Source organism: Aulonocara sp. 'chitande type north' Nkhata Bay, linkage group LG3 (assembly GCF_057382095.1).
Source record: "Aulonocara sp. 'chitande type north' Nkhata Bay isolate Kocher_YH1m ecotype deep benthic linkage group LG3, A_spYH_male_GT1.1, whole genome shotgun sequence".
Lineage (NCBI taxonomy): Eukaryota > Metazoa > Chordata > Actinopteri > Cichliformes > Cichlidae > Aulonocara > Aulonocara sp. 'chitande type north' Nkhata Bay.
This window is the reverse complement of record NC_141346.1, coordinates 44346098-44370491: the sequence shown is the minus strand read 5'-3', so window position 1 is coordinate 44370491 and position 24394 is coordinate 44346098. Positions and strand designations below refer to the sequence as shown.

Below are 24394 nucleotides of genomic sequence, written 5' to 3'. Positions count from 1 at the left end.
TATCAGTCCCGCTCTAATCTGAAGTATGAAGAGGAGTATTTGAATAAGCCAGGGCTTGTCTGTGATTTGTGGACTCCCGTAGATAGAGGGAGCGGTCATGATTTTGGCTGCTTTGCTGCCTTCTGATTCCTAACAGGTGCCCATTATTGAGGGGAAAATGAATTCCCACATTATCTTGCAGAATAATGTCACGGTGACTGAGTAAAGTTTGCAGGAAAAATAAATCTCCGACTGAATTTCATCAGACAAAAAAAAACAAAACAGTATTGTGTTTGGGGTGGCCTGAGAGGAAATCTTATTTCTGTATGTGCAGGTAGATATTTGAGACCAGCACTAGAGATCATATATTTATACATATATTCATAGGATCTCTAGTGCTGTCCTCAAACACGTAAAGAAAACTGGTCCAGAATTTCTCCTTAAAGCTGTCCGGCTCTCCTTCAGAGCTGTCAGATGTGCACAATTAAGCTCATTGTTGCAAGGAAGGCTTGTACTCTTATTAAATCCAGCATCACTGAAATGAAGTGTTGGTCTTAGCCCGTCCTCCTGTGCCTATCAGAGGTGTCGACCGCTAACTCAGTAGGAGAACCATAATGCTGTATCCAGAACAGCATTTGTGGTGTGCGTCTTGTTCTCTCAGACACATTAACAGTCGTTGGAAGCTTTTATTGCACTTAGAGCAGGCTAACAAGTTGTTGGCAGCACTGTCTTCGCTTTACCGTCTTTACCCTCTCTGATACACTCCAGTCTGTGCTGTGTTCCAACCCTCTCCTATGAAAAGCATTTATAGTAATAACATAATTATATAAATCAGACAAATCAGCCAGTGTATAGCAGTTAGATTTGATTGAGACTGCTTTAGTGTCTAAACTAAACAAGTATTGACAGCAGGGTTACAAATATAGGGGATCAAATATATAACGGGCATCTCGTGCTGTGTACTGGATTCGTCTGGATTCTGTAGTATTAGGAAAAGCCTTGGCAGCAGAACGTGTTAATCTCAAGCAAAATCCAAACAGGCAGAAGCTGCGAGCTCCTCCCGTGACATTTTCAGGGACAATGCACACAATTTACCATTTTGTCAACAAATTCCCAATGGCAGCACCCCTCCCAACCCCCCAAACCCCCTCGACTATTACAATCACTCCTCTGCTCCTTCTTCTGTCATCAATCTATGTCATGAGTGAAAGACCTTATCAGTGGTGTTGGTGTTGCTTCAGAAAATGCACTTCGCTGCTCCAGATCTCTCAGGACTCAGCAAGTTTCATTAAAAAAAAAAAAGCATAACAGTAGCTTCTAAGAACCGCACCACGAGGGCATTGCTGTTACATTTTAAAGTTGCCACTGATTATCATTTATTAAAATGAGACGGTATTGGAGAACTTGCATTAAAAAAATAAGTCACTTTGAACACTTGGTGCACACAACAATGCTTGATTTAAAATAAAGCAAGATTTTCCACTCAGCAGCCATATTGACAATCCTATCAAGGGAAAAAATCCTCAACATTAAGTTTCATTTTCTCCAGTACATAAAAACTGCATTACTGCATTTTGTTGCGGCAAAATGAGATTGTCAAGCACAACAACAAATTTCATTAAAACCTGCTATAAATGTTGCCAGAAAGAGTCAGTCTGCTATCAGTGAGTGATTAAATGGAGTCAAATTGGTAATATAACTGTAATAAATCATGAAAAATCTCATATCTGTTGTTGTCTACGTAGACAGAAATCCACAGAAATATAACCAGACTATAACCAGCTGGCAGTCAGTTGGGTCGAGTCCCCTGGAGTTGTGCTCACTGACAAAGACTCATTTAGACTGACGGCAACATGTTGGTAATCTGTCTATAAATGAGACAGCAAACCTTCAACAATCTCTCTCAGAGCGATTGCAGTCAGTCCAAGTCAGACTGCAGCTGTTTGCAGAAAGGTTGCCTCCTATCAGGTGACCTGTGCAATCGCCCTGTCCTCAAAAGTGATCTTGAGTGTGCAACACCCTCATGTTCTGGGTAACCACTTAGTCTGCCACACAATATGAAAAAATTCAAAACAGTCATCAGACAGCACCTGATTCTTTTTTTTTTTTTTTTTTTTTTTTTTTTTTTTTTTTTTGGAGATGTTGCTCTCCTATTTCTACTCATGTGACTGAGCCATTAGGTTTGGCTGAATTAGCTTTGTCAAGCTAAGTGTGTCTATTGCTGGATGGTAATTCAGTTAAGATAATTTAATGTAAGTTTTTTTGGCTAACATTATCTCTGGATGGTCGTGCATCAGATGATCACTCATATTTGTAGTATTTCCAGAGAGTTTTCATTTAATTGTTTGATGAAATATCGATATTTGGTATCCTTGTATTGATACAGTATCGTGGTAGTACAGTTTGTTTGTTTTATTGTGGTAACATGGTTTGACATGTAATATGTTGTGTAAATACAGTATAAGTAATTGCTCAATGATAATTCCATCATTAGAAAAGTAATAGACTGTCTTGCGTGTTCACTATGTTAATGTATTAGCAGGTATTCTGTTTGGCTAGAGATACACCACGGTGCTTCTATCATAACTCTGACAACCTAATCACACATTCAGTTGCTTCTGAATTTGACTCTCTATTCTGAATTTCAGTAAAAGTAGTTGTTCAGTATTTATAATCTCCAGGATGAACATTATTAGCTCAGTTCAAACAATGATGTTAAGCACTATGATGTAAGGCCAACAGGGATTCATTGCAGTTCTAGCAATCAAGCTCGTAAGACTTTGAGTCAACTATTAATCTTAGGATTAATAATCCAGTGGGACGGGATAAACACTCACCACAAAGCTGCCCGGTAAATCAGAAGTCACAACCTGAATGTTTCCAGCAAGCTGAGTGTGTGAATATCTCTGCGGTTACATCACACGGGCAGCCTGATGATGCACACTACTCAAAAGCATTGATTGTTAAAAATAAAGTTTCTCTGAAAATGCTTTTTTCCCCTCTAAATATGGGAAAATGGATTATGTGAGTCAATCCTTTTTGAAGTCACTGGTCTGAAAACCATGTGGGCTGTTTTCCCTTTTTATTTATTTATTAATTTTTTTCTGGGTGAAGCTATGTGCGTGTGCTATCTTGGATCCTCTGACTGGATCAAATAGGATGATAAAGCAGATATGTAGCATTAAAGAAACAACTCCAAAACTTCTGCCCGTCTGTCGAGGGCAGAGGGGGTAAAGCTCAGGTTGTTTTTGGCTCTACAGTTTCTCTTTTAACTGTGGCAGGAGTTCCTCCTCTGGAACATCACCCTTTGTTTCACTGATGCTGACGGTCTCCTTTAGCCTTTGAACATTATCGAACTGGGGCTGTTTGTGACGCCCTCCTTTTTCTCCTACCTCCCATCTACTTATTTAAGTGACTGCAGCGTGTGCTGAATTCTTCACACCCACTATGCCGCCTCCTTCCAGCACAGCAGCAACTTCACAGTCTGACCTCCACACTGCCGCACACACCTCCGAAACTCCCCTGACTTTGTTCTCCTGTCTGTCCCTGCTCTTTGCTCTCATGCATGATGGCGCTCTCCCTGCTTTTCTCTGCCTCTGTAATTCACTCCATCCATTTGAGCACTATGGACTCTTTCAACACATCCCTCAGGGCCAATCTGTTCATACACATCTCTACAAAGCTGCCCTCACACTTCTGTCTGCTCATTGTGGTGCAGCTAGGCATAACCTTGTCCAATTTCTACTGAATTATATACAGCCCAAAATCAGCCCCCGAGTAAATGTGAGGTGAAGTTGCGGGATCATGCTTCATTTCATACAGTATTTGGTATTTCATTTTTTTTTAAATTGATGTAGCTTCTGTTGAAACGGGATGGCAAAGAATAAATTTAAGTGCAAACCACTGGGCTGTTACCTGTGGAGAGAGGTAGGACTAGCTGTACAGCTAGATAGTTGAAAAATCAGTGTGACTTTTATTGGCGTGACTTTTGTAAAGCACGCAGGTGAAGCAAAAGATCCCACCAATGATGTGCTGCTTTTCAGAAAGTTCAATCACACAGATGGCCAGACAACTTTTAAAGCTGAAAAGTTTAAATTTAGCTTCTTACTGCAGAAAAAATCTCAAGTGAAACAAATTCGTTATTAACGATCCCTATTTTGTTCATTCTAGCATTAATTAACAGCTACGGTTACCCAGACGTTGTGCTATTAATAATGAAAACTTAAACGTGAAATCCTGAACACGTGGAAAGGTAGTTAAGGTGGAACAAATTTCTTTTGAGAATCAATTTTTTGAAAATATTTTTCTATTTCTATAGCAAAACACAAACTAAGATGCATTGAACATATTTACAGTCCGGACAATCAGAGAGAAAAATTAATTAATTAATTAAAAGTAAAGAAATTACTTAATTAAAACAAATATAGCAATAAATAAATAAATGAACAATTTAAATAATTTTAAGTACTAGTATTGGGACAATAATGCAACACACAAAAATAAGCTGGTAATTACCAAAATCCTTTTTTATGTTAACACCATTTATTTCCAAATGTACAGTTTTACCAAAAAAGAAAAAATGAGTAAAGCACATTGTTGCTTTTTTAATCAAGATACCAAATCAGTTATTTTCTTGCATTCCTGAGTAGAAGAATCAGCTTTAGTGGTTAAACTTGAACGTTGAACTAGTTTTAAGCAACTTTTTTGAGAGATTTCCCGAACTTCCTTGTTTTTATATATAGATATGTATATAAGATGTTTATTTGTTCATACCACATACTTTTTATTTTTTAATTTTATGAATGATGGATGTAGCCTCAATGACACATCCCATTGTGTAGCCAAATCATCAAAAAGTATCAAAGATGGTACAAAACAATGAAGCCAGTGCAAAATGGCTTAAATCTAAACACCACCACGATAGTTGTGGCTACAGAAAGACTTCCTGTCCTATAGAAGTATATGAGAAAAACAGCTTTCCGTCTTGACCTCTGTGAACTCTTTCCTGCAGAGTTTATGGGCTCAGTCACACAGTTTGAGAAGCGCTTATGTAAAACTTGAAGGTGAGTAAGATAATGGATAATAGCTGGAATATGGATGTCTTTAATGTCACGTGCCTCTCCTTTCTAATGGTTTTCCTGCTATTACATGCCAAGTGTCTGATTTGACTGTTAAATTCTAATACAGCGCGCTGCTTGAAATGTAAGTTGGTCCTTTTTCAAAGAGGAGTTGGCTGGCTCTTGCAGTTATTAATCATTAAGCCGTGTGTGGCGAGGAGCATCTTGAGCCGTTTTGATAGCAGTTAAAGAAAGCTGGTGTGTAAGTGGCAGTGACTGTCAGGTCCCATATGGTTAAAAAAGCTCTGTTGACATTGTTCGCAGCCATTATTTTCCACAGCAGTGTCTTTAATTTTGTCCAATTTATCACACGTGCCCATTTATGTAAATGCAGTGGACAAAACATTAGCAGCAGCTTTGAATGTATCACAGTGCAGTACAACACTACCCACTTTGACCTTGGTAAGAAGAAAACTCCCAAAACTTGCATATTAATATACAATATTGAGCTAATACTATTTCATGCAAATCAGCAGGACCATAAATCTAATTTCTTTCTTATTTCCATGAGTCTTCTCAACATTCGCTTCCATAGCTGCCACATTAGTCTGTTCCTCCTCAGTTTGCCTCCCACTGCATGCAGCCTGTCACCCTGACAGTGCTGAGTGTCTGTGGCATTGTCACCTCGATGTCATGTCCTACTTCTTCCCTGTCACTCAGCCCCGCTGCCTGTCCACCGGCCTGTCTGCTACACAACAGCTTGAGCTCCGTCTAATGTACTTCACCGACGCCAGGATCCTTTTTTTTTTTCTTTTTTAAAAAACATTTGGGAAGCTATAACCCTTTAAATCAAATCAGGAAAATGAACACAGCTTCTTACAGTGTCACTGATGATCATGACTCTGTTTCAGGATGGAATGGGAAACCTCAAGCTGAACCAGGATGGGATTCGCATGGAGGGAATCAGCGAGTTTCTTTTGCCTCTGTATGTTAATGAGATTCAGTCCAGAAGGGTAAGTTGCTCCCTTTTCTCACCAGCTTCAAGTTGCTTGTTGATCAATACTCTGATGCACTAGGAATAAGTACCATTGACTGAAACGCATGTGAAAAGCTCTCAGGGAGAAAGATGTCTCTAAAGCTGCAGACAAGTTCATATTGATCTTTCACTGTTGAGGAAGTTATGATCAATTTATTATCAACAAAGGCCAACGTTCCTCCAAGCTCAGACTTTATGCATGCCTGGGTTTATAAAATAAAATAAAAGACGACCCCTTTCCTCTCTGTGTATTACTCCTTTCCTCTTCGGCTTCCCTCATTTCCCGTCGTCCTCAAACGGCGTATTATCAGGGCCTCCCATCGGCAGGAGGTGGGTAATAGGCTGCTTCTCAGCTCCTCTCAGGCCACATACAACCTACAGGAGATTACAGACGATTACAGGGGGGGACCAGAGTGTCCCTGCTGGATTTCCAATCAAGCCCACACGATAAATTCCTCCCCCTGTGCACTTCCTCCCTCTCCTTTCTCCTCTTTGATGTTTAGTAGATTAACCAACACAGCTCCAGCCCAAAGTTGATCCAAATGTTCTTCTCCCACACAAATCACAGACACTCAGTTGGATCATCCCCTTTTTCAGTGATTAGGCATGGTGCAGAAAGCAATTTCAAGCACTGTAGGCTAGGGTTCCAGTATAAATTTGATTTTTTTTTTTTTTTTCTGCTTTTTCTCCTTTTTTTTCTTTTTTTTGAGGGACATGGATGGAGGAAGTGGCTCGATTATGGCTCCAATTTGCCACAGCAGATTGAGAAACAACTCCGAATTGCCCACTCGTGCTCTTTGATGTCCTACTTGGAGCTAAATGTTGATTTAAATATAACGCTCTTGTGCCTTAGCGGTAGAAGGAAAAACCACCTCACGGCCGTAGCAGATGCCCAAAACTGAGTATTAGACAAAGCCAATATTTCACCGCTTAGTTCAATACCACCTGCAGACATTTTTACGGTCTTGTTTTACAGACAGCGCTGTGCAGGGCCCCTCTTATCTGCCGCACCAGAGATATTTGCAGGACAAAAGTCTCCATGGGTCACTCAATATTTCCTCACCTGAGGAAATATGTCAAGCACACACAGAGCAGGGATTATGGTTATGTTTACACAACAGTGCACGGTGCTTCTCTACAGTCAGATAACCAGCATTGATCAATAAGCCATTACCACAAATGGCAGTGAACTTGGTAGTGCATCAAAGGTTTCTTAAAATCAAATATAGCATGACCTTCTTTATTTATTTATTTATTTATTTTTTCAAGCTGCAGCTGCTAAACTCACAGTAAGCTGTAGTTTGATATGTTTTTTTTCCTTTTCACGAGTCAATCATTGCTTTAAATTTTAATCAGTAACTGAAGCTGTAATCTGCGGGTAACATATTGAAATACTCCCTCTGCTTATTTTGGCAGTAACTCTGATCGCTGGCAGCAAAGTACATGCTGAGTAGCCCCTTAAAAAGGCAGAGCAGCGTCAGAGTAGCATGTTGCGAGGTGACAGCTGTTCTCTTTCAGTTTACATTGATTAACCGAGCAAAAGGCATGGGAAAAATGCAATCAGGTTGTTTTTGTTGTGTTTGTGAGGTGTCAGCAGGTTAGCATTTTGACCTGCAGACTCTTTTGCAGGTCGAAATGATTAAAAGAAAGTCACTGTGGATGATACGCTCTGTTTAAAGGCGTGTGTGTGTGTTGTGGGGTTTTGTTTTTTTTTTTTACTGTCATTCTGTATCATTGTTGCTGTTTGGCCCTACTTTCAAATTCAATTGAATTCAAATGAGTTGAGTTGAAGTTCAGTTTATTCCTGCACATTTAATTGCATCCACCTACCTGTCACCCAGGGGAGTGAGGCAGACAGGAGGGAAATAAGAAAGGAAGGAAGAAAGAAGCCACTGTTAATCATAAAACCAAAGTCTTGTCGGTTTTGTTTAAATCTTTATTTAACCATGAAGTGGAGCTCTTGAGATTTAAAATCTCTTTTGTGCGAGTCCGCTGGAGAGCGGGCTGCGCCAACCTAGTGTTTATTTAATGGTAGGTTAATGCAGTTTACAATCTCTGTGTGACACTGGTGATAATGGGTGGATGACTGGATATGTAAAGCGCTTTGGGGTCCTTAGGGACTAGTAAAGCACTATATAAATACAGGCCATTTACCATTTATTTTACCATAAATAGGCCACATTAATAAATCAGGGTAGTTACCCACAAAACAAAAGCTAAAGATTTAAGCAATGTTTTAATAAATATATTAGTAAGAGTTTAAATTAGATTTTTAACACATTTTATTTCATTTTTCTTGTAGTATAAATTGTTATTTAACAGTATTTATTGGTTACATGTAACAAGTTTTGTCTCGGCAGTGTACAGGATCACTGAATGTTTGGATTTCTGTGTGACTTTTGTAAACCTTTTCATATTGAGAGCTTAAAATCATGTATCATAACCATATGTATATCAGAGTTCTTGTTTTGATGAACCTACAGAAAAAGGCTCTTCAGTTTTATTTTGTGTGTGTGTGTCTTTTTAGTTTTTTTCACCCACAACTTTAGCGTTTTGAGTCGCTCTGTCAACCTCAGCAGCAGCATATGGCTGTTTGAGTAGAAACCTCTGATAAAATCACTGTTCACAACTTGTTAGGCACCAAACAGCAGGCAGAGTCGCCGGTCTGCTGCTGAACATTTTGCAGATAAAGAGCCCGATATATGACCGAACAGAGTTAAAAGGAAAGTGCCTAAAAGCATCAGTTCAAAGGAATGCTAATGATGGTCAGCATCTGCTGCTGTATGTGTAAATAGTGTGTTAGTGTTAATGGGTTACCCATACTAACATCATGAGATGATCATATGTCTGCGTTCACAGCTTGTTGCACTTTACCAAGTGGTCAGAAAATCAATTATTGCTGCTTTCAGTTTTGATATTATTAGTAAGTTTTTCCAGCCGTGTCTGTGTAACCTTATAGCCATGAAAATGTATTTGCTCCTTCCTGATTTTTTGCTTTTATGTTTTTTGCATATTTCTCACATTTTTTATGGTAACCTGAGTAAATAGCCACAGATGCAGTTGTTAAATGTTGATTAATTAAGAGAAAGAAATAATTCAAATCTATTTGGCCCTGTGTGAAAAAGTAATTGCCCCCCCCCCCCCGTTAAGTCATGAATTAACTGTGATAAACTGCATTTTTTGGAAAGCTGAGTTCAGTTTTACGAGCCATGCATACAAGACCTGCTGAACCAAGAAATCGCTCAAACAGAACCTGTCTGACAAAGTGAAGAAGTTTTTAAAAAAGAAGCCAAAAATGCAAAAATGCGATCTAAAGAAGTCTTTGGCATCTATCAGTCTGGAAAGTGTTATAAAGCCACTTCTAGGGCTACCGACGACTCACTGTGGAGGTCACAAAAGAACCCAGAACAACGTACAAAGAGCCGCAGGCCTCACTTGTCTTACTTAAGGTCAGAGTTCATGATTGAACCAAAGAAAGAGACTGGGCATCCACGGGAGAGAACAAGGAGAAAACCACTGCTGACCAAAGGGAACTCAAGGGCTCGTCTCACATTTGCCAAAACCCGTCTTGATGATCTCAGAGACTTTTGGAAAATATTCTGCGGACTGACGAGACAAAAGTTGAACTTTTTGTCCTTTTACGTCTGCATGAAACTAACACAGCAATAAATAAAAAGAACACCAGCATTGAGATATGGTGGTGGTAGTTTGCTTTGCTTTTTCAGGTCTTGCTGTAACTGATGCAATGATGACTTTTTCTCTCTACCAGAAAATCCTGAAGGAGGATGTCCGGCCATCAGTTTGTGCCCTGATGCTCAAACACACTTGGGTTATGCAGCAGGACAATGATCCAAATCATACCAGGTTCACTTTTGAATGCCTCATAAAAGCAAATTTAAGCTTTTACTAGTCAAAGTCCAGAATCAAATCCAATTGAGGTGCTTTGGCTTGACCTTAAACAGGCCATTAATGTTGGAAAATCCAGTTTGGCCTAACTTAAAACAATTCTGCAAAGAGGACTGGCCGAAATTCCTCCAGATTGAAAGACTCAATGACTATAATCACAAAGGCTGCCACGATGACACAACCAGTTATTAGGCTTAGGGGGCAATTACTTTTTCACACAGGGTTGAGTAGATTTCAATAATTTTGTTCCTTTTAATAAAAAATGCTTTGCCCATATTGTAGAAAATGCTCAATAACACACACGCCATCAAATGAGGGTCTATTATCTATATTCATTCTAAGTGTTACCATAATGTTGAGTTGAAGAGTTGAAATAGTAAGGACATAAATGAAGTGTAAAACGTTAGAGCCTGTGAAGGTTCTCAGTCATCCAGGTCATCGTAGTCAAAGGAGCTTGCAACGAAAAGCGTCTGGACTTCTTTAAGTTGCTTGAAGACGTTTCACCTCTCATCCGAGAAGCTTCTTCAGTTCTAAGGTCAAATGGTGGAGAGTCCCAGATATAAACCTAGTTGGAGTTTCCCCCCACAGAGGGACAAAAGGACCCCCTGATGATCCTCTAATTGCCCCCCAGACGCTTTTCTTTGCAAAACGTTAGAGCCTAACACTCAGCTTGTTTTAATATGTGTGATAATGTTAGCCTCTTTTGCTGCAGTTCTCATATGTACCTGTGCTGAGTTGTCTGTCAAAACTGACAGGCAGATGGATGGAAGGAAGAGTTTCGATATTATTTTTTTCCTGCCCCGAAGGCTTCCTCACTGCCTGCATGTCTGTCCACCTATCTCAGCCCTCCCTCCTTCCCCGCCTCTCTCCCGTCACCTGTCAGCTTCTGCAGATAGCACATTACATGCAAACTTGAGCTGTTCCACCAAACACAGTCTTGTATGAGGACTGTGAAAACAATACCGCGAGATGACCTTAATATCAGACGTTTGGATTACAACAAAATTCAAGCATATGATTGCGAGACAATAGCTTAAATTACACCTGTGAAAGCCACAATACTGTTATAATTTCAGGCACGACAAATCAGTTTGGAACTCAACATTTTTGCCCGTCTGAGTGCAACAGCAATTTCAGGCTTTTTGAAATCGTCGTCACACTTGGAGTTTTACCTGTCAGAGGAACACTGCATTTATAATTTCAAGTGTTTGTGAAAGCAGACGTGTGAGCGGGCACTTCTTCCCCCTCCCGCTTTCATCGAGAGGAAACTTCTCACAGGGTAGATCAGTACTAATCACTATCAGTATTGCAAAGATGTTGGAATAAATAAGGGTTGGATAGCTGGTTAGTATAAACTTTTAAATGACACTGGGACTGCACAGATGAATATATATGGCTATCTGAATATTTTGGTTGGGGCAAAATTAAAGTTGGTTAACGTCAAGTTAAATGAAAGATTTTAGGCACGTGGGATTGCATAGCTTAAAGTCTCAGCAGATTTCTCTGCAAACAGAAAATGAATGCACAAAGGAGACGCGTCTTGAGTTTAGCAATTTATCTTTTGGAATTGCTCCTGTTTTGCACATGCATTAGGCTAATAATCTCTGCTGCCTTTAAGGACAAACTGTGGTCAAATTAGATTCAGTGAACAGCAGTGATATATTTTGGCAAAGTGGCCAGTCCACTCTAATTAGTCTTTTTGCTGTTTTTTTGTAATTTAATGATGTAATTCCAAGAACTTTCAATTACTGGCGATTAAGAGGCAAGTGTTTTTATTTATGATAAGAACTTTTTTTTCTTCTGCCAGCTCAAACATTTACAGAAAGAAAGAAATCAGCTGCTGGACTGGACATAACACAAGGCAGGAGGCCTGGGATGTACACCAACTACAAATTCTCCATTTATATAGTAAAGTAATTGTAGCTGAATTCTTTAACCCTCTCAAGCCACAGCTGCTTGCAACTGTAGAATTTTACCCCCATTAGGAACGACAGTACGGAGATCAAATCTGACAGCTGGGAGGCTCTAGATGTGGGAGCAGTCAGTCTTTATTTAAAGGTAATCTTCACAAATCATGGAGCAGACATGGATTTTATAATAACACAACATTTCTGGGGTTTTTATAAATGATCTTGTAACTTTTTAACCACTAGATACAGATGGTACTGTCGCTGATAAAGATGTAAATCAAATGAAAACTTGGTTGGAATTTGAAAACTGAACACAGTGGTACGAGTGCATCGCAGTGCCCAGATACAGTTAATCACATCTCTGCTGTTCAGACTGTTGGCTCTCGTTATCGTCTCCGGGGAGCCTGACTGATCTATAAATAGCCGCAGATGCAGGTGTATCTTTATTGGAGTGAAACTTCTCCTTCACTAAGCCTCACCTACTTGCATTTGATAAGCACGAGAGAGCTGATTGTAAGCACTATTTCTGAATTCAAGTCGGCAAAAGACGGCTTAAAGCCATCCACCTGTTAATCTCGAGCAGCTTAAACCGCAAACTGCAGCGTCGCCTCGGAAAGCTAGAACCGCTTTGATTTGCATTGCACTAAAATACAGGCAACTTTTAATATTGAATATGACTGCAGACATGTTTTTAAACAGCCTGCTGCAAGATTTCTTATTTACCGTAAATGAGGAAATTAAGGCATAATAAGCATTGCTTTTTCACGCCTGGCATTTTAAAAAAATTACATTTAGTTGTGCCGCTCAGTATGTAAATGAGCCTCCAGCACAACAATCGGTATAATTAAAATTTAAATGTGTCTATGCAAATAGATAGTTAGGCTTACAGTTAAACTCTGAACAGTGCTCTTTATCTGTGCTTTAAACAGTTTTCATTTTATACTCACTCGCTGAAAGTCAACAGCGTCAGACAGCACACATTTGCTTTGTTTTGAAACTATTTCTTAGGAGCAGGGTGACGTGCTCTCGCTTTCTGCTCTGAACTTATTCATCATATGCGGGGAGGCATCCTCTGCCTTATACCAGTCATGGTAATTTTTCAGTCTGATGGGGCCCGGTACACCTACAACAACAGGCTCCGTTTACGTGCATTCACTCTGATCTGCGCTTGACCTTCCTCGGCAGACACAGTGACTTTAAAAGCCTTTTATGTGATCCCGGGGAGGTTTTAAGGAGAGCACGAGCGTCTCAGCCGTGCCCCCTCAGGATACTGTTAAACACCTATAAACTCTTTAAAGGGATACTTCAAATCAAGAAGTCAAATTTCTCCATGATGCCGCTGCCTCGTGGTGAAACTTGATGATGCACATTAACATCGGAAAGGAGCGAGCGGGGAATGAAAATGAACCAAATGACCTCTGCAAAGTTGAGATAATTATTAAGGGAACGGCAGAATTATTTGCTCAAATACTAGGCTGTGATTAAATGCTTGTAAATGTCACTTGTTTTAGTACAATTGTAGAGCTAGTGACATGACGTTTTTCCTGGGTCAGAATGAGCCTGTGGTTGACTAACACACTGCAGAACGATCAGAGTGCTGCAGTAAAGTAATAGTAAAATTCTCCATCAGCACCAGTTGGTGTTTTAAAGAAAGTAGCAGCTGGCTTACCTGACTAAACATAAAAAACCTTCTACAGGTACTAGTGTACCCCTAACATGTACGGAGGTAAATTCTCATATATTCAGGCCACTAAAATAGCAAAATAAAACACACTGGCAATGAGTGCCCATGCTGTTTGGTCTGTTTGCGCAGTTGGCATCCTGCACTGCTTAATTACATTAAAATTTAAAAAACAAAAAGAATAAATCAAAGCTAAATATAGTACTGTTTATATAGAGTAAAATATATTTAAATCCCTGTGTGATCACGGGACAATGCCAGCTTTCCATTGTCTGAAAAATAAGCGCACTCCTACACTCGTCAGCCAGACACAATCCACCTCCATTTAATAAAATGTGTAATAAAATATTGGTATTCAAGACTTAAGTAAACACCCATATGGTAAAAAAGGATTTCAGAAATCAACTGTCATTATGTTTGCATGTTTATGCCTTATGGTTTACCCATACCTGTGAATAACATGCACCTGGCAAAAAAAAAAGCTAAAATTACATGCTTGAAATGGACCCTGCAAAGCTCACGTGTTGTTGTACTGTATGTTGCAGCTTTAGTCTGGTCTTAACACATCATATGATCGTATTAAGGATACCCATTTTTATCGACATAGAAATAGAAGAAAGCGCCTGGAATTGACTGTTCAGCGGAGTCGCATGGATTACTTGCACATATATCTCAGCTCACATGCAAGCAGAATAGATCCACTTTTACAGAAAAGCTTTTCAGCACTGTGGCTAAAACATCGTTGGGATGCACCAGTTATTCATCTCTCTTTACTTCCTCCTGGTGACTAACTCGCATAGAAGTATCGCCCAACCAGCCCTCTGCCACTAATTTACACTGAATGGTCTTGTTGGATAGATTGAATTGTGTTATGAAACTGTGCTGAATTACATGTGTACAGGGGATCATTTTTAATATAAAAACAGCGTGTTTAAAAAGGAAACGACACACAGAGCTCTCAAAACAATTCCAAGTGAAGGGTAATTTCGCTCTGTGGCATGTGTAAAAGAGTAACTGCTTACTGCTAACTTTTCACCATAAGAGTTATACGGTGGCGCTAGGTCAGTGTTGCTACAGCTTCTTATACTGCCTGAAGATGTCCAAAAATCAATTAAGGCAGTCTTGACATACTGTCTGGGTTTGCAGCCCTAGAGCACAAGTTGTCATTATGTCACTGAGCTTCCAGCAACATCTGTTTTTACAGAATTCTTATTTATGTTGCTCTTATAGGTTTATAAAATATTTTGGTCAAGTACCAAGAGAAAGATCTCTAGCTGCTTTAGGACGTTTGACAGACCGATACAACACACAAGAAACATTGATATGTGCTTCACATTTTCGCAGACCCACATAACCCTCCCAGAGTATGTTGATGTTCAACCATATATACTTTGTGTGATAGCAAGTGTGTGATTGTAGCGGTCAGGTATTTAAAATCTAAAGTCCAGGTAGAAGTCTCCTAAATGTATTCATAAGATGATGTTACTGGGAAATGTAGACGTCTGAGGTAGAATGGGTGCATTTCAAAGCCTTTTCAAAATGCACATGTGCCATCATTCAAATGTTAACAAGCTATAAACTTGCAAAATGCAAAGCTGCCAGAAAGCAGGACAGGTCCACAGCCGAAATGTCTGCAGCGATGAAAAGAATGCACCCACGCTCATCACACACACGTCCTCGGCTGCCCCGCAAACCCCTTCCTCCTCCTCTATCTCTTTCTTCACTTCATTACTCATCTTTCAATAATTCGGTTTTAATTTGTTCCATTTTAGCCTTAATGTTGTGTAATTTGGTGGTTATTATCCAGGAAAGATCCACTTGGGAAACCTTTTTACTGTAGACTACAATCTACTTCGAACCAGCATAATTACATTAATTCTGATTTCAACAAGACAAGGCAGCCTCTGATAGCTGCTGAGTGTGGGGATTTAAATAATTCCTGTTCAGTGATCTTACATATTTAATTTCTTCCTTCCTCTGTGGTTCTTTAACATTGAAAGAATAAGTTTAACAGTTTCCAACGCTGTTTATGAGATTTAAGCTTTTTAATGCAGCATTTTTTTTTCCTCTCTTCTCCGTCTCTCTCCCACTGTGTGTCTCTTCCTCCCCCCTCCATGCTTCCCCCTAGGACAGCTTGTTGGTCTTGCGGTCAGACAAGAACGTAACGCTGAATGCCAGAAACGAACAAGGCCTGCTAACTGGTCAGCTCACAGTGGGTGAGTTTCCACTTCCTCCTTTGTGTACCTCTACACTACTACTGCTGGTGCCATTTCCATCCTGAAACTATAAATTGCTGCTTGCCTCACCTGCAAGGAAACACCTGCTGTGGAATGACTGTCTGCAATGTAGCCTACAAGTAGTTTCAGTTTTTACAGTGCTGTGCAAAGGTCTTGAGCCACCCCTCATTTCATTATATGTTGCTGTTTGCCATTTTAAACTTTAACTTGTGCAAACGTTGACCAGGCTTTTTAAAGGTTTATAAAATATTTTCCTTGGAGATTGGCTGCTTTTTCACTTATTTTCCATTTTCCAATTTAAAATTGTATTTTCAAGCATTTTATCACCAGCAGGCTGTCGCAAAAAGGCTTTTCATCATGTGTATTTATGAAAATTATGATTATGAGAACACATTTTGACAAACATAAAATTTTGTTTTGAAACCTTACCTTCAAAAACTATCTTTAGTAGAAGAACAGTATCTGAAAGTTATGTTCTTAACAAAAGGAAAAAAGTCCTGACAGAGACCTGAGAGATTAGGCCACAGGTTCGACTCGAACCTTTGCTGCTCCATTTCATCCACAAGGCATATGGGCGCTTGCTCAACCAGTAACCTAAACGGGTGCCAAAGAAGCCATTCTTAAGGAAGCAAAACAAGGAGAAAAGGCTGAGTTCTGCCAAATTACAAAAGACCTGGAAAAGAAACACGCGATTAGATTTTGATCCAACATGTAATACAATCTGGAAAGCTTCTGATTGGCAACTCAATTCATTTTTCAGCATGACAATGATCCAAAACACACTGCCAATGCAGTAAAAGAATACCTGGATAGAAATAAACACACAGTGGTATGCTGCCCGTCATGGATTGGCCTCCCCAAATCCTAGAGCTGCACATTATTGAAGCAGTTTGGGATCAACTCGACAGAGAACAGAACAAAAAGCAGCCAACATCCAAAGAAGAGCTTTGAATGTCCTTTAAGAAGCCTGGAAAACTGTTCCTGAAGACTATTTAAATGACAAGAAAGCTGCCTAACAGTTCAGGCTGTGTTGAAGAATCACATTTTTATACCAGATACTGACTTTCAAGCTTGTTAGAGTTGTAGAATCTCTGTTTTTGGCTTATGAATGTTTTTCTAATAAAATATATGAAGAAATAAGATGCACTTCCAGACTTTTGCACAGCATTGTATTCCTCTCTCTTTGTACAACTTATTATTGAAAAAAACTGGTCTTGGATTAATCTGGCCACAGCTGTATAAATTACCAGATCAATACCATTTGTTGATGACTTCATTTAAGATTAGCACAACAATTTATCTTGAAGTTCTCTTTAATGCTTCTACATCTTATTCGAGTAGTTTGTTTTTTTTCCAGACGCTAACCTTTGATGCTCTTATTGAAAGAGCAATAGTTTCATCTCTTTATCATCAGGTTCAGCCATCAGTCAGACTAAATTACCAAAGTCATTTACATGATTAATCACCACTAGAAAGCAAATGACCTGCTTATTAACATTAATAGCTATTGATCTTAGCCAGCATAAGTAGAGAGTTGATGGTGATTTGACAAGACTGTTGATATGACACGTTTTGGTCACGCTTGACCTTCCTCTGAAAATTACGCCTGCTTTTGTGGGTACTGCGTTTCGTCTGAAATGAGATGAAACTCAGCGAGAATAATTAAATTCCCCAGCCGTCGCAGGGCATGGATTAATGGCAGAGAGAGGAGAGGAGAGCAAGAAAAGGAGACGAATTTTGTGCATGCACATCTGAAAAAACACCAAAGTCTGGAGAACAGGAATTAATATTCCTCACCAGCGGAACAGATTACTGATTTGTCTTCATTCATCAGAGAAGCATGGCTGATCCAGCTTTGTTAGGAGCCTTTCATTTGCAAAGCAAGCACTCCACAAAGTATTTCAGATTGCTAATAGTCTTACATGCACAAACATACTGTAGCTTCCCGGAGCAGATTTAAAAGACCAGAGTCGCATAAGTCAACCTTTATTTGACAGTGATATTTTCAAAAAGTGAAAGTTGTTACCACTGCAGACTAATAAAACTTTTGAGGTGGAAATTTTTCTAATCGTAACTAAAATGTATAGTTAGATCTAGAAACATTCATAAAATACTGGAAAATGCAGTAGAGGTAAATGAATACAAATAAGCTGAATCGTTCCTTTGCCGTTAAATTGAGTGCACTCAGCAACGTTTACTGAAGGTTTTCAATGGAAACTTGAGTATCTACGTCTCTCTTGCAGGTCCCGAGGCTGTGGAAGCCCAGTGTCAGAGGCTGGAGGTGCGAAGCAGAGACGGGGGCACACTTCTGTTCACTGCCGACGAGGAGGAGGTCATCATGGCAGCAGAAAAGTTCACAGTCACAGGTAAGACGATGCTGGAGTCTCACTCAGTTGTCTTTGGATATCTTAAATAAACCGTGATCAATGGTGTATTGTCTAAAACTAAAAGGGCAGATTTGAATCTTAAGTTTTTGTACTGTAGGTTTTCCCGGAGTATATTAGAAGTCCAGCACATTAATGAGTAAGGCATAAGTAAGACTTAAGACTTTAATCCACAATATGTCAACACAAGTAATATACACTATCTGGTGATTTCATTTGGTACACCCGTTTGGCTGCTTGTTTGTCAGTTATCTAATCAGCCATGGCAGCAATGCATTTGGGCATGCAGTCAGATGACTTTGAACGTGGCGTGATTGATCTACTAGGATTTTCCCTCTAAAACATCTCTAGAGTTTGCAAAGACGGGTCCAAAAAAACAGAAAATATTCCATGAGCAGCTGTTCTCTGGGTGCTTTGTTGATGCCAGAGGTCAGACTGCTTCATGCTAATTGGAAGGCAACAGTAACTCCAATAATCACTCGTTACAACCAAGGTATGCAGAAGAGCATCTCTGAATGCAAATATACAGCAGAAGACCACACTGGGTGACACTCTCAGCTCCAAACAGGAAACTGAGGCTACAGTTGACACAGGCTGACCAAAATTGGATATTGGTCACCTGGTTGGGTGAGTCTTTTTCCTGCCACATCATGATGTTAGGGTCAGAATTTGGTGTAAACAACAGCATGAACGAGTTGCCTCCATTGGTCTTCTGGTTTTACACATTTGCTTGGCAAGTAAAAAGGCAGCAGAGCTAATCACACAGCCAGTGCTGGGCTTAGCTGTTCTAAGGATTTTAATGATTGAAAGACTGCAGCAGGAGGTTTATGTGGACAATACGTGCCCATTGCCTGCAGTCTGTTCACTTGTTTTTTCTTCTCTTTTAAATGGTGATATAATGTAATTGAATCATGCAAGTCACTGAAAAATATGGATTTAGTTTCTATGTTTAAATCGTTACCAAAAAAGTATTTTGTGGAACATAATATAAAGCTGCACTGAACACGATCTGGGATTTGTTTTATCCGCAGGCTCGGAAGGAGCCGTGTTCGGACATTCAGTGGAGACTCCTCTGATCCAGGCGAGGGCTTCTGAAGACCTGAAGTAAGTTCATATTCAATGACTTTACTGAAATTCATTAAAGCTTAATGTCATCTGTTCATGTCCTGTTAAATTAAAATTAAGATCTTTAAATAATGATGATAGATGTTCTGTGGCATTTCAAAGTCAATGACTGTGCTTAAAAAAAACACATGTGGCAGGAGCCATTATTCACCAATATCATTATCTCAAGCACCCTCTTGTACTCAAGCGTCTCCTGGTCGCCTTGTTATGATACAAATGTAAAAGAAGATTTGACCAGTTTTACAGCCGAGGGTTGAGCTAATTTGTTAGTTATTCTCTGGCAGGCAGGATTTGATTAAAGCACTAAGAGAGCTTGGAGAGAAGGGGGTAAGGTTGAGCTACGTGTTGGAGTCCTATACTCCCTCGTGCATGTGATCCTCACTGCACTCTGCCTGAGGCTCTGAGCCCTGCGTCGGTCCATTAACGAGCTATAACGAGTGTGGTTTGTTGTCCACCTTACTGGTCCTGAAAGGAGGGCTGGGATCAAAGTTGGCAGAAAAAGCGGTGTTCTGGCAGCTAATTCCCCCAGAGTGAGAGGAATACTGATGAGTTTCACTTTAAAGCGTGTGCGCACACACAGGACTCACACAGACACACACAGGCTCAGCTCAGGAGCGACCATCTGCAATGTGGTCAAAGTCTTAATGAGAGGAAACCGAACAGGAGACGGTCGACACACAGAAACGGCAACATGACTTAAGCTGGGCTCTGATTTTCTTCTGTTTAAAAGCATATTCGATCAAAGATATTTAATTTATCAAAGGTTGATTCTGTTTGGGTTTAATTTAAAGATTTCCAAATTGAATTTCCTAAAATCCACGATGCCGTCTGACTGTGGACGACTGTCTTCCCTCACTGGTGAATTACTGAAGTATTTCCAAGCAAACAGATGTACAAACTGTACTGTGAGGACTAAATAAAGACTCCTTTTATATAGACCTAATTTTCTTTCCAAATGTCTTATGAAAGATTTTTATTTCTTTATTTTTTATGTTGAGTCAAACGGTTTTCTTAAAAAAGTAAAATGAAGGAAACATAATCCTGTGAGTTATTTATGACATCACTTGAAGCCTAATAACATTCTGTCTGTTTATTGAATAAGTGGGTTGTGGGAAAAACAACATTGCAGTTGATGCAAAATAAATATAAAAGTTAATTTATTTTATTTTATTATAATTCACAGAAATCTTCAGAGGATATCCTGGGGGACCTGCTTCCTCTTTAGTTATTGCAAGCTATTAAAATAATCATTAAACAAGCTTTTTAATCAGATTTTTTTCAAATTTAAATCTACAACCAAATGGATTTTTACCTGTAAATTAGCAAAATCACAATTTTTATCTCTTAGTTGCAGTCATGGAAAAAAAATGCAGGACTCTTCTCTTGTGAAAAACTTAAGCAGACCCTTAATGCTTCCATGGTAGTTAAGAAGTCACAGCAAGGTAATTCTAATCAAATATACTTGCTTAATTGATCATCAGCAAGTGTGAGCACCTCAATGAAAGCAAAGGTTTTGGCATTTTGCTGGTCTGGAGCATTTAACTGTGCGTTAACACAATGCCACAATCTTTTCAGGAGTGGAAGTGCCAGCAAATTCACACCAAGTTCAAACTATGCTCAGAGAAACTACCGAAAACCCAAGAGCTTTACTGAGACTGTACAGGCCTCAGTTAGCATGTTAAATGTTAAAGATCATGACAGTAAAATTAGAAAAACAATAACAAGCATGGCTTGTGAAGAGAAAGAATATATCAGTATGGGCTATGTTTTAAAGTGGCATCTGAACACAAGACTTCTTCAGAGAGATGAGACCAAAGTGATGTTTGGTTATAACGTGCAGCACCAAATTTGGAGAAAACGTAACACTTCATACCAGCTGTAAAGCACGGTGGTGGATGGGATGAAGACTTGGGTTTGTTTTGCAGCCACAGGTGCTGGATATCTTGCACTGGCTGAGTCGACCATGAACCCCTCTGAGTACCAAAGTGTTCTGAAGTCCAATGTGAGGACATCTGTCCAACAGATAAACTTTGACTGGACCACTGCAACATCCTGATGCTTTTCTTTTTTAGCAGATTTGTCGCTGTGCTTTGGATCATTGTCCATGACCCAATTTCAGCCAAAGTCCAGACTTCAACTGAAACTGAAATAATGTTGGGTATTACCTTAAGAGAGCTGTGCATAAATGAAAGCCCGTAAACATCAATGAACTGAAGCAACATTGTAAAGAAGAGATGCGTAAAAGTCATCCACAAGAATGTGAGAAGTTGATGCTGAAAACGATTACTTAAACTTATTGCTGCCAAACTTGTGATTCGTGGGGTGTTCTTGGTTTTTCAGAGATTCCTGTGAAAACTTTCTTGTCCACATGAGTGTAAATGACCAAGATTCAGATTAAAGAGTAAAAGTCTCTTGCATATTTTAAATTCAGTATGTCAGTGGTTACATTTTTTAAATACTAAACTAGGCTTTACAGTAGAAACTGGATGAAGTGGAACGTTTAATATTTTGTCCACAAAAAAATTAAAATGTAATCTTAACCTTGAATTAGTGATTTAGAAACTACTTTCCTTTGTCCATTAGATGTGTTTTTTTTCCAGCAATGAGCAGTTAAAGCAGCCATGTTTTGAGTCTGTGAAAGCGTGACTGTTTCCTAAAATAACCCAACTCTCACACCGTGCCAGCAAAACTCCATCCCCACAATCGCAAAGCAGAGACTTTTCATGATATAGCCAAACAGTAAAATGTGAGCTGGAACAGCCTCGAATGATTACACATGTAGATCTAATAAAGTAGTCAGTAAGGTGACATCATCTTCAGAAAACACTGTCACTAAAGTAAAATATATACTTAGATTTTTACTTTAATGCCCAATATAGCTTATTCAACAATCTGATTATTTATCCAAAGAAAACATTTTTTCCCACATCTCCAGTATTTCTTTTAAAAGTGGCATTTGCCTTGTTCAGCATTGTTTATGTATGCAGCTCTGGGCCTTTCCGTAAATGCTAATGAGGCTCTTCCCTCCCGCCACCTCGCTGAAATCATGACAAGTTAAGCCCTCCTTGCAAATCGTGTGTCACCTGTGCAGTAAGCCCCTCCGGATGATAAGGACACAGCTTGGCTTGCGTCCACATCACCTTTCTTTCCCCGTTTAAAGAAACATCACTCTCTTTGTGATGTGTTTTATTTCCCTGAAAGCCAGGAGTAATCTGGGAGATGAACAGAGCAGAGTCAAATCAAAGAAAGCCACATGAGAACTTCTTCCTCTTTGAAGCACCTGTTCTTCTCCTGGAGTTTACCCGTGTACGCTGGCACTCAAGTCTGTCTTTGTTTGTTATGATCATTGCCTTTTGTGATTTAATTACTTATTATGTGTGACTTTTACTGGTGGACAAGTGCAAATGACTCAGCCAGAGTGGCTTCCAGCATCTTTTGCGTTGGCAGCCTATTTAAGCGTGAGACAACTGAGATGTACAAGTTTAAACTGGAATGAGAGAACTGGAAATCTGAATTTGTAAATCTATAATATGTATATTTGTTGATGTAGATGCAGACCTAGCAGGAGAACTACATCTTTCCAAACTACAATCAAGAGCAGGAATAAAATTAGACATAGTTTCACATACTGGAAAGATTGTGCTTACTTTTCTTCATCTGCTGAGTCATCTGCTTTTTCTTAATTTGTTTTATTGGCTGGTTGCCTTGTGAGAGTTCTTAGTCTATGTGAGAATATCACCTGATAGACTTTTGTGACACAGCTTCAAGTGAATTTGTGGGGACAATCTGAAAGCCTTACGTGCTTGGGACTCTGTCCTGCTGGGGAATTTCAATGCTCACATGGTAAACAACTGTGTGACCGTTGGAAGGTACAGCCTTACAAAATAATAGTGTTTTTGTATTTGTTTTGCTTTCATGGTAATCACTTTTTCGCCATTAGTGCACTTGGCAACAGGACATCCTAAGTCAGAACTTGATGATTGATTTTATAATCATATCATCAGACCTTATGTGTTGGACACTAAGGTAAAGAGTGGAGCAAAGCTTTTAACTAATCAAAACCAGGTGGTGAGAGGGTGCTCACTTATCAGAGGCCCTGATCTACAAGATCTTCAGTTCCCACCTCCAGCAGAGCTTTGACAGCATTCTGAGGGAGACTGGTGGTCTGGTGCCTGGTCTGGTCCACTCAGTGGTTGGTGCCTGGTCTGGTGGTAACCTCAAACCAGATATTGGACACCAGAGGGCAGCTGTCAAGTTGAAGAAGTAGTCCTATTGAGTTTGATTTCACAGGCAGCCGACAAGTCAGGCCAACAGGCCAAGTGGGTTGCAACCACAGCTGAAGTCAAAATTTGGATGTTGGAGGAGTTCGGTAAGCAAGACTTTCGGTCATCCTTAAGGCAATTCTTGGAAACAGGAAGCAGGAATATCACACTGTGTAATCCTGACTCTATACTGTGCACAGTCAGGATGCAGTACCGCCTGACTGCAGCTGAGGATATTTTAAGTCCCACTGATATCCCTTATGTAAATCAAAGTTACGATTAAAGAGGGGCAATGTGGTTTTGATTCTGGTCGTGGAACACTGAACAAGCTTTTTAATCGTCTCGAGGTTACCTAATATGCACGGAAGTTTGCCCAATGAGTCTACGTGTGTTTTGTGGACTTAAGATTTGGCATTTGACCGAGTCCCTCAGGACTTCCTGTATGCAAAGGCTGTCTCTTACCCCCTCCCAAATGAGTTTTGTCTTTCAGGAAGGGGTAAGAGACCTTGATAAGCAGAATGAGCATTATATTAAAGATGAAAAACAAAGACCAGGGGTGTTAAACTCACTCTTGTTTATGGGTAATGTATAAACAAAGCTGCATAATAACCTGACTTTCTAGAACTACAGGTATATTGTAAAAACAGTGAACAAACAATTTATAAAGTTGTGATGAACATCTGAGATTCTCACTAATAATAATTGTAGTAATATTTAGCAATATTGATTACCACATGTGCACTGCATATTTCACCGAATCTGCAAAAGCAAAAAACCTTGACAGGTAATGTTGAACAACAGAAGTATTTCACTTTTT

General features: G+C 39.6%; 1 protein-coding gene across 2 annotated transcripts in view; it reads left to right on the top strand.

The window, feature by feature from the left end:
• The window catches only part of LOC147335847 (zeta-sarcoglycan-like), a 56038-nt gene that overhangs the window by 18987 nt on the left and 12657 nt on the right, over positions 1 to 24394 (top strand). For both annotated transcript variants that reach the window (XM_086282734.1, XM_086282744.1), the window contains exons 3-6: positions 5948 to 6049; positions 15698 to 15785; positions 18050 to 18172; positions 19222 to 19294. In XM_086282734.1, the coding sequence (XP_086138860.1) occupies positions 5948 to 6049; positions 15698 to 15785; positions 18050 to 18172; positions 19222 to 19294 (386 nt within the window). The remainder of the gene's footprint in view (positions 1 to 5947; positions 6050 to 15697; positions 15786 to 18049; positions 18173 to 19221; positions 19295 to 24394) is intronic.